We start from the raw sequence: 11,366 nt of genomic DNA on the forward strand, positions 1-11,366 counted from the left end.
ATCTCCTTGCAACTTGATATTTGAAGATATTATTAACATTTCATATGATTGCAAGTTTTTTCCTTTTGGACTTTAATCTTCTGATGCTGGATTCAACAGATATGTAAAACCGAAGAAAAAAATGTGACAGGTAAACGAGGGAGAGGGAGATGAACTTTGAAGCATTGAAATGGCGCTCTTAGCCACCAAACATAGGATTTACAATTTTATTTGGGTCACCATAGTCGTGAGTGTAAACTTATTTAGCTTTGTTTGAAGCTAGAAAAGAAAAATATATGCAAGACATCGAGGATAACTGCAAGACCAGAAGAATGGCTGCTTGAGGTCCTTATCTCAGTAGTGTGACAGACTAAACCACAAACCTTGAATCAAGAAGCCATCACAATGATTTTGGAGCAGCCATTGGAATTAGTTGCTGCAAAGAGCTTCAACCACAAAGCTTTTGAGAACTCCAGGACAAGGGTCACCAAGATTGGCTGCTGATACAGGGATTGAACACCCTTCTTGACCAATGCAAACCTGTAATTCCATTTGAACATTTGAAGGTGTCGATAAGTGAAAATGGGAGTGGGGTGGCTATGGATATTGTTAATGAATATCCCAAAATAAAACTAATCATGCAGGATGATGGATAAAAGGAAAGTGAGAAAGTTGCTTTGAAGCCATTCCTACGAAGCATAGAATGCAGCAAATTTTGTAAAGCTGTGACCTCCAGCAACGACCATTACCACCCTATACCGTATCTGTATTTCACATGAGATGACTGTTTATTTGCAGTCTCTGGTCGAAGCAAGTGCTTATCAAAGTAAGAAGAGAACTACAAATGAATCTGTAATTGCCAAATTAATTCAACAAGAAATGAAACTCAGACTTTGCTTTTCAAACTTGTCATTGAACAAGCATTTTTAATGCAATGCAGTCATGCAGAGTAAGAGTTATTGGATGCCATGTCATTTAGTACAAAGAAGAAACATGCATTATACAAAAAAGGAAAAATAAAAAGATTAGGCAATTAGTCAGTAACTTACAATAGGATCTACAATAAGCTAGCCTAAATCTAGATGACAGACAAACTGAGGCTGAAACCAGACCTTTGCGGATAAACAGCCATCGTAGGATAGATTTGATTAGCAAGGCTACAATCAGAAGCAAACCTAGGTTACTGGTTTCAGATTTTACAGCAGAGAAAAAGTCTTTCTTACCTTTTGAACAATGGATAACATGTCCGCATGACAGTTTCCTGGACTGAATGTGCCACAATTTCCAGAAGGAGTTCCAAAACTAGCAAAGTTGATTGATGTAATATGCCATCCTTTTTCACAGGTTAGTTGAACTTCCGGGCTTTGAGACTTGAATTCTAAGTTTGATTTCCAAGAGTCAGCTGGTGGTGGATCATCCTCTGACACAATTGAACATATCTCTTGGCCAGTTCTTATTAGCAGAGAAATCTTTGAAGGGTCTCCCCCTAGCTCTTCATGTATGACTAGTAGGTTTTCACCAGGATGAACCCATGTGCGTGGGATATGATACCTGGACAACATGATCTCTTCAGAATTGATTGTAAAATGTGTAAGTAATCATAATTAATATTAATAATAGAATCAAAACAATATTACTCTGGCACCAAAAATATTATTTAATATAAAAAATAATTCACCATTGGAAATGAATTTGGTGGTAAATGGGTTATGAAACTTGTAACTGAATAAATGGGCAAAGGCACTGGCCAGAAGGATTACAATGATAATGGAAATTCATTTCTCATGGTGGACTGATATCCACAAATATCAAAATATCATCAAGAGAACAAATTCATTTTATCACCATTCTTTGCATGCAATAATGTATGAATCATTTTCTCTAGACAACATTGTGTCAGAAGGAAAATCAATATATCTAAGAAATTTAATTAGATAAAAAAATTCCGATATAAAGCAGAACTGGAGATAAAATATGGTACAGCTTTTATAACTTTGTTATCATACAATAGCAGGATTAGGAACAAACTCTAGATACACACATGGAAAAACTTTAGCAGAATAGTAGAACTGAGCAAATGGTCTTTTCTTTCTCATAAAATGATTAAAATTCATTAGTCCTATAATAGACTGTAATGCAAACAAATTCAGGATTTTGGAAATCATTCCACTCATCAATTTGCAAAATCTTTCTTCCTTTTCATTTTCATTTTCTCTTTGTGGATTAACAACAAATTTTCTTACCAAACCAAGAGAGAGAAAAAAGAGGAAAAAATAGTCAAAATGAAAAGAAAATCCATTGTGTAACTACGATGAAGCGGAGGGAAAAAAAAGCAAAACTAAAACAACGGCTGTATACTCTCTTACAGTGTTTGAGCAGGCTGACCACATTTCTTCTGACATTTAAATGGATTATAAGATCCTTTATAATCACAATTGTCAGTGCAACCTGTTGGTGGTGAGAGATAGGCAGGCCAATATCGGCCTATGCTCTGTCCATTAACCCAAGCCTGACCCTTCCCCATGCCTGTGAGATTTAAGGCTAAAGGACCCTTTCCTTCAGGGGGGACAAACATGCCCTAAAAAGAAAAAGGAAAAATAAAACATCAAAACTGTGCTTGTTTAAGTGGCAACACATCAGATCAGAATTAGTTATTAGAAAATTGAATTTCAGCAAGTGAATGAAGGAGGTTACAGAGTCCAATTTAAGCAGAGCAGCAGAAATCATTACATAGTATGGGAAAAGCTGCAGTTTATAGCCCTTGTGGAGTTATTTACCACATGCAGAAGTCATATGGAGCCCAATTTGCAATATCATCTATAATTCATTTAAGCAGAATGACACAATTCATCATATTGTAGAGCCGAAGCTGCATTTTGCAGCCTTGTAGGAGTTATTTATCAACATCCACAATATGAACATTACTAAAATGTGTGTCAATCCCAACATGGAGCTGCCAATTTTTCCCATCCAAATTGTATCAACATAAATGCAGGTAGGTGTCATCAGAGCACAAAGCAAACAAATCTGAAGAGAGGATTCATCAACCAGTTTGTATTTATAAATTCTACATGAAAAGATCCATAGAATCAGTAAATTGGCACCATAAAATGTGGCCTGTATCCACTTACCTTGTACCATATCAAACTCTTATAAACAGGTAGAGGAGTCCCCTGATTCCACAGTGAACTATTCGCTAGACTGACCTTATCCAGTCCAAGGTATTCCCCTTCAAGTCCCACCTGGAAAGAAGGAAATATGTTTAGTAAAGTTGGAAGCATGAGGTGCTCAAGCAGACATCGTTTTATTGAGAAGCATGATTGAGGGGCCTTTCTTTATTATTATTATTATTATTATTTAATTTTTCCCCCTAGAAGAAAACATGCTTGACTTGGTTATGATAGCATTGATAGGTGAAAAATGAAATAGGACAGTTCATTGCCAAGCAAAGCAGATACATGAGACAAGTTCCAACCTGATAGGTCCATTTCCCGGAAGAAATATCATTCTTGCCATTACTTGGGCCAATAAGCACAACAGAATTAATTCCAGCACCTTGAACATCAAACCATGGTCCATAGTTCTGAACATATCAAAAAATTAGAAATATCAGTAACCCTGATATCCAAGATAGGTCAATAAATATCTATGAGCTAGTTAGTTTCCCCGGATATCCAAAGCATCTCACTCTGATATTGATGCAGGACCACCATTTATAAATTTTAAGGCTACTTATTTTGGGAATAAATTTAGAAAATAATTATTTATTATGTCTTGTGTATTCCCCTTTGTTATAAGAATTAGGATTTATTTTGTGATAATGGCATATGTATGTTTATGGGTTCATCAACAGCCATTTCCTTTCTTGGCACAATCTTTTAAAGAAACTGCATAAAACTAAAAATAAATGATAAAATTGGAAAATCTCTCTACAGAAAAACTTATGCTGTCAATTTCTCATCAAGATTGGAAAATTTTGCGTTTAGATTTTATATGCAATAGCACACCCCTCTAAAGAATCTCTAGACAGCAAATTCTTAAGAGACCATGATATAATTGGTATAATTAGAGGCAGAGCCAACTCATCCAACTCTCAATAGATACAGTGTGTTATTTCTTGAAAGCAAATAAACAAAAAATTTACCTGTAGGCCAATCATCATACTTAATAAATCCAGAGTGTTATTTCCTTCATTTAGACTAATTTTCTCAGTGAGTGAAAAGCTTGCATCATCATGATTACCATATCCAAATGCTGCAAGATATCCAATATGAGATGTTCATCAATTATCATAGTAAAACAAGGGGACAAAAAATTCATTGTGACAGCATGGATAGTTTACTCACCTACAAGCCTTTTGTTTACAAAAACTAGCGCTGCATGCCCCAAACTCTCAATATTTAAAACAATATCTTTCTCTCGATCAGCACTCACACTAATAATGCCAATATTGTGAAGCAAAGGCAAAGAAAAATAGGCAAATGAAGTCAAAAGGTAATAGATAAAGGTAGGATAAGTGTGAAGAAAAAGTTCATGAATGGGAGAATCCAAATTAGGAAAATCTAAAGAGCGATAAAAATTTCATTATGGGAAACTAGAAGAGAGAGAGAGAGAGAGAGAGAGAGAGAGAGAGACGGTGATAAAAATGGATTAATTACCTGGTCGAGTACCATAGAAAATCACTGGTATCTTTTGTTGTATTAATCTGCTCTAATAGACCTGGCTCCATAAATGAGTTGTTACCCCAAATGCCCACTTCTTCTTTATACCAACTCCACACAGGCTCTAGTGATATCTCATCAACAGAGGTTGAATGAGCAAATGAAAAATCACCAAGACTTCTTTGTGAAACAACCTTCGACGTGAAGAATGATACAACAAATGAATTCAATAAAGCCATAACTGAGTAAGAAATTTCCTCCACGTTAATATCTCATATCTAATGACTTGGGAAAAAGGGGAAGGACTATTCGTCATTTTTTATTTCTTTTGAACTGGAGAAAAAAATTATTCATGGTTTGAACACATATATATATATATATATATATATATATATATATAAAGACAAATCTTCTAACTGTCACGGCATAATGGCACATAATTGAGTTCCCTAAATGCATTTTTGTTGGTGACTTGAGAATTATGCTGCAAGTCAATTGTAGTTTCAAATCAACTTCCATAGCAAGATTTGCATGATGAAAAAGAAAGAAAAATAGAAAGGTGATCCTAGGACTATTTGACTTGGGAAAAGCAAGAATTAAAAGGTCAACTACTAAAATACCCTTAAGAAAAAAGCTAACTCAAGGAGGGAGTGTCTAAGGCCATATAAAGTGCACGTTACCCCTACCTCAAACTAATGTGAGATATTAACAACTATAGAAGTCAGAAACTGAAAATGAAGCTCACTGAAAGGCAAACATGACAAGTCCCCGATGTCCAGATGCAAGGACATGACTAAACATATATGCACTTATGAACTTATAAGAGCTTAATAATTCACTTGCAGAGGAACTATAGAGAGCAAAATGAAAAAAAAAAGAATTCAAGTGTCTCTACCGGAGTCACAAAAGAGTAACAATAAGTAGTTCACTTCAACGTAGGCCAACAATTGTAATTCCTTTATCTTTAGTTAAATGAGAATACAATTCGTTTGTACTGTGGCCATGTATTAGTTTGGCTATGAGTACCTTGGCAGTGTTAAAAATAACATTCTTGCAATCTGGAAGTATGCTCACAGACCAAGCAGGAAGAAAGTACAAATTTCCATTGAAAGTAACATTTGCATCTGACCTGCTGTCATAATTGGCAAGAAAGGCTGCACAATCATTGGAAGATTTATAGTAGATATGTGCCTGGAAAAAAAGAAAAAGGAAAGGCAAGTCAAAACAAACAACAAATTTGAACCAACAAAACAAGCATTATTTTAAAGAGCAAAAAGAGTACAAATACGTTTAGAAACTTAGAGATGTCACTGAGGAAAAATAGCACCAAGATGCACCAAGCAGACATTGTCCGCAATGCATGATCCTTCTTCTTAGCAACATAGAACCTTAACTTCCCTTTTGGTCTGGATGAAGGATGATGTTGTAGTACCAGGATGATGTTGTAGTACCAGTTGATAGCTCAATGGGCTATTCCAAACTAAGAGGGTGTTAAATGTTAAGAGGAAGGAAAACGTACATGAATGATGCCAAGCTTGGTCCTTATGACCACATTATTGACAGGTTTAGATATACAACTCAACTCAACTCAACTCAACTAAGCCTTTATCCCAAAAATTTGGAGTCGGCTATATGGATTCGCTTTCTCTACTCTAAACGATTTTGGGTTAAATCCTCAGAAATGTGTAATGCTTCTAGGTCATGTTGTACTACTATTCTCCAAGTTAATTTAGGTCTACCCATTTTTTTCTTTCTATCTTCTAACCTAATGTGCTCTACTTGTCTAACTAGGGGATCCGTATGTCTACGCTTCACATGACCAAACCACCTCAATCTCTATTCTCTCAACTTATCATCAATTGGCACCACTCCTACCTTTTCTCTAATACTCTCATTACGGAATTTATCTAGTCTAGTATGGCCACTCATCCACCTTAATATTCTCATCTCTGCAACTCTTATCTTAGACGCATACGACTCCTTCAGTGCCCAACACTCACTACCATATAACATAGCCGGTCGTATAGCTGTACGGTAAAATTTTCCTTTTAACTTATTGGGAATCTTGCGATCACATAAAACTCTTGTGGCACGTCTCCACTTCAACTATCCGGCTTTAATCCTATGACTAACATCCTCCTCACATCCCCCATCTACTTGAAGGACTGAGCCGAGATATTTAAAGTGATTACTTTGGGACAGTACCACTCATTGACAGGTTTAGATACAATAAAAAATATTCCATTATATATCATAAAGTTATTATATATTACAAAGTATTTTAATAAATAAACATAAATTATAAAAATTATATGCATAATTAATATAGTCTATAATTTATCAATGAGATAAAAAAAAATGTCACTTCCAGAATCTATGAAGTAAGCAATAACAACAAAGGTTGCAACATGGGGCCAGAAATACAACATTGGGCCAAACAAGTAAAACATCTATAATAACCCTAGCTTTGAAATATGACATTGAACTTAAGCTTACTACATATGTCCTCACTAAACCTACTAGCTGCTGAACATGTCATAAACATTGCCCCGTCAAGGACAGGAATCTTCCCAGTCCAGGAGGAAATAAGTGATAAAATAACAATGTTGAAACATTTGCTATACCTCTAAGTTATTGCCAAGCTGCTTGTGCGTCGGATCTGAGCTGATCAAATATTCTTCACACTGCTTTATTGCCTTGTGCAAGTCCCGGAGGTGACCCCACTTTGGCTGTCTAATAAAGCCTGCATTGGACAGTTCATATAAGATGAAAAACTAGAGAATTATAGGACATTTCAAACTAGAGCTATCAAAATGATAAATTGGCCCCTCAAAGTAAAGAGCAAAATTGTCTAACAGTCAGACATTGGATTCAATTAAATTGAATATGTTTATAATTTAATCACATATCAGTGTATGCCTGCTGACAAGTTCTTTTGCTAAGTGATTACATGTGACATCAGCCTGGCATACATAAACCGCATAAATTACATTAAAAAAAAAGCATTATACCACAGGAAAAAACATATCCTTCCCTTAGAAAGAGCAGAAAAGAGTGCAGCTCAACAGATTGATTCAGTAATCAAACAGCATAATTTCTTTGGTGGCACATGGAATAACAAGTTCCTTAAGTGATCAGGTCAGTGAAAGTGTTTATTGGTGAAGTTTACCATATTCATCTATTGGGGCATCATAGTCATAGCTTGTCGCAACCAGAGGACCTCCAGCTGTTCTTCCAAAATTGGTTCCACCAAAATACTACAAGTAAATGTCAGCATGATTAGCAGAACAGTATGATGATGGATTTTTATCACATTTCACAAAATAACATAATAACTAAAACAAAAGAATTACAGACTCACCATATAGTAGTTTTGAAAAGTACCGCCATATTCAAAAAAACGTGCAACAGCAAATGCAAGGTCCTCAACAGGTCGATAGGGAATTGCATAACCAAATGAAAGAAACCTTCAGCATCAACTAGGATACTTTAATGTTTTATTTGACCAACATTCATAGTACTATTGATGTCTTACACACAAGGCAATTATTTGGTTGCAAAAGATAAAGGTTATTACCATCCACTATAGTTCTCAGTCCATATTTTTGGTTTGGAAGGAGAATTTGGGGTAAACTGATGACAGTAGAATCCATTACAAGTGTTTATCTGCATGTAAATCCTCATTATAGATGACTAATGACACCTTTCAAACTATTAGAGAGATGAGAGAATAAATAACTAAATTTTCCACTTAAGAAGAAAAACTAATGAAAAACTTCTCGTATTCCAAAGTAGTCGTAAAGATGTTCTTAATGTGCTACCAAGGAACAAAACAAGTTTATCCATCAAATGTATACATACAACTGGATCAGGGGCGTCTTTTTGTTGGCACATCACCCAAGGGACACTTGTATTCAGACTAACAGCAGTTTCTGCAGCCCATTTGACATATAACTCTCCTGCAATTCCATATGCCCCTTGAACATTCCCATATTCATTCTCAACCTGTTAACAGAATGAAAAATGGAATCAAGATGACTATTGTTACACAAAATTATGCAACACTGATTTGATATACTTGGTGATTCACTTATATGTGGCAGAGATATATGATAGCTTACTCACAGTTATTCACTTATTTATTTGAAAAGTAAATGATAATGAACTAGAGTAATAGGAGTATCAAAAAACCTTTTATTTGGATATTCCCAAAAGCAGTACAAAATTCTGCATTATATTTATAAGGCAATCACCTGAGCAAGAATGATTGGCCCACCTTGTGATGCAAAGAGATTCTCTTCCGTCATTAAATTTACAATTTTGCCAAGGAAACGCTTCATTTCCTCCTGCAATGACAATGATACAGATAGCATATTAGATTTAGGAAAAGACAAAATCAATTATCAATTATACAAATAAACTTTTAAATGCATAATCAACATATAAATGAAATGTAAAGTGTTGAATATTTCTACCTTAACGATCATAATGTACCTTAAATGGTTCATTTGTTGTTCGAAATTGAATGCCAGGAATGAAGTGTAACCAAATTGGAAATCCCCTGTCATAAACCATGAACTTCAAACATTAAGTGATGCTAAATTGGAGAGAAACTGCTAATAATTTCAGAACAAGTGTACGTAATGCAGACAGTTATCCTGAATAAAGTGGCCTTGTCTTAGAAAGTGAGAAGATAAACAGAGTAACCATATACAGCAGGAGATTGTTAAGGCATTGCATGTACTGTATATTATATTGATAAACTGCGGCCACCGTCAACGCTCTTTCAAACTTTTCAGTCAGTAGTGTGTGCTATAGACGGAATCATATACTAGTAGGGAAAAAGAAGAGTATGTGTCGTATTGCAAGAGCAGAAATGACAATCACAACAGACCCATAATTCCATTCAGCACAGGCATATGGTCCAATCCTCAAATGAACCAGAAGACCAGCTTCCTGAACTGTTTTCACAAACCTCACCAGGTCAAACCTGCCTTCAAAATAGTACTACAAAATTGAAAAAAAGAAAAGGTCAGCCAGAACCATCAAGAAATAATGACAGTAATTTAGACAACAGTGCAGTTAATTTTCCTTGACTGCGGATATGCGGAGATATTGATAACTGACTCAGGAATCACACAATGACATGCTTACCCAATTTGTGTTATCAACAGGAACATTGATTAAGCCAAATAGAATCTTGATAAATTATATTTTCCTAATAGCTATCAATCAAAAGAGAAGAAAATAAAACCAAAGATTACAAATTACCAATGTCATAAGGAAATGCTAACACCAATATTCCTCAAAACCATAAGCCATCAAAATGATAGTTTCAAAAATGTTATTTTGCTTGGCTGGAAAGGGAGTTACTGATTTACACTATGGCCCTCTTTTCATCCTTGCATAAGAACCAAGCTAAATTATGAATCATAAAATTCTCCAACGAACTTCCTTTTAAGAATAACCTCAATAACACTAAATTGCGCATTTCCAACTTTCCAGACAATCAATTAACAGCCACTGGTTGATAAATAAATTAAAAAAGAAAACTCTGGACTTTGCCTGCCATAAGTGAAGGAAGACAATCCCATCATACACTATGATAACAAACATAAGAACTAGTATATAACCTGTCCTCTCACAGGTTCATGATAGTTCCAAAACACGTAAGTCTCAATCACGTCCAATCCCCCTTCCTTCGACTTTCTAATAATGTCCGGCCACACCTGAAATTTCAACTCAAATGGCCACATTTCACTTTGTCACATAATGAAACATCTAATAACCAATAAAACTAAAACAAGGCTACCCTTTTATGCAAAATTAAGGTAAATCCCAAAAACCCACCTCAGGAGTAGTTCGAGGATAATGTATCGAACCAGACTGCAAGACCCGCCTTTTCCCATCAATTATCAGCGCTCTATGATCATAACTCACTGTTCCACACAATCCCCTTCCAAAGCAATGACATCCAAAAATCAAAACAACCAGTAAAGCCAATACTAGAGTATTATTCTTGCTTCCCATAATATCTTAAAACCATCAACTAAATGAACCAGCTTTCCTCCTTAAAATGAAAATGAGGTATAAGATACTCAAAGGAATTGAAATTATATTTGTGGATTTTGTTCTGTTTCACTTGTTGGAGTTGAAAATGAGGAATATGGCAAAAGAAATTTTGAAGAGGAGAAATGCATGATTATCCAAACGGAAAGTCCAAAGCCTTGTTTTGTAATGATTTTATGGTCACCGACCAATGATTATGAAAAGGAGAAGGTTGCTTTCCAGAAGGATGAGATAGCACAGAAACCCAATTTAAAAAAAATTCTTGCTTTGGCAGTTTTTGTATGGCAGACATTTTAGCTGAAAATTCGGGACGGCAAAGCGTGGTTACCCGCCAAATTCAAGGTATTAATATAACCGCCATCTAAATTGGTTTGGTCCGTTTCAGCCCATTCAGAACGATTTTAGTCAAATCAAGGTTTAATTGACTCTGGTCTAAACTCAGACCAGGTCCACGTCTAATTACAGATTCTCTACTCCTGAACTTAAAATGGATTGAATTAAAATCGACATGTTAATATGTCATTTAATTCGATTCAATCTGCGATTTTACTAATAAAATATTTTAAATTACAAGACTGCTTAACTCAAAACCCAAACTATTTAGAATGAAATCCATTCAAATCTATCATCTTCAATTCGATTTAAGGTTTTCTTCGG

The 11,366-nt window shown here is 35.2% G+C and overlaps 1 protein-coding gene across 2 annotated transcripts; it reads right to left on the reverse strand.

Annotated features, from left to right (window-relative positions):
- Positions 1-124: 124 nt before the first annotated feature.
- Positions 125-10,957, reverse strand: LOC110670793 (beta-galactosidase 8). Of its 2 annotated transcripts, XM_021833015.2 has the most exons (19): positions 10,491-10,957; positions 10,274-10,369; positions 9,535-9,647; positions 9,135-9,201; positions 8,894-8,986; positions 8,502-8,645; positions 8,218-8,306; positions 8,002-8,107; positions 7,810-7,897; positions 7,265-7,383; positions 5,667-5,831; positions 4,638-4,834; positions 4,326-4,414; positions 4,124-4,233; positions 3,455-3,562; positions 3,111-3,221; positions 2,346-2,557; positions 1,203-1,530; positions 125-519 (listed from the first exon to the last, which is right to left on the reverse strand). In XM_021833015.2, exons 1-19 carry the CDS (start codon positions 10,668-10,670, stop codon positions 409-411), a joined length of 2,526 nt encoding a protein of 841 aa, XP_021688707.2. In that variant the 5' UTR covers positions 10,671-10,957; the 3' UTR covers positions 125-408. The 2 variants fall into 2 exon arrangements, with proteins under 2 accessions (XP_021688707.2, XP_021688708.2); XM_021833016.2 differs by lacking the exons at positions 8,002-8,107; positions 8,218-8,306.
- Between the last annotated feature and the right edge of the window lie 409 nt (positions 10,958-11,366).

This window comes from Hevea brasiliensis, chromosome 18 (assembly GCF_030052815.1).
Source record: "Hevea brasiliensis isolate MT/VB/25A 57/8 chromosome 18, ASM3005281v1, whole genome shotgun sequence".
Lineage (NCBI taxonomy): Eukaryota > Viridiplantae > Streptophyta > Magnoliopsida > Malpighiales > Euphorbiaceae > Hevea > Hevea brasiliensis.

Excerpts from the sequence above, each read along its gene's own strand:
- LOC110670793 (XM_021833015.2), bottom strand. The coding sequence starts at position 10,670 with ATGGGAAGCAAGAATAATACTCTAGTATTGGCTTTACTGGTTGTTTTG. Across the intron at positions 4,835-5,666 it reads TTATTTTTAACACTGCCAAG|GTTGTTTCACAAAGAAGTCT; the intron begins GTACTCATAGCC and ends TTCACGTCGAAG. Across the intron at positions 1,531-2,345 it reads GGTCAGCCTGCTCAAACACT|GTATCATATCCCACGCACAT; the intron begins GTAAGAGAGTAT and ends CATGTTGTCCAG.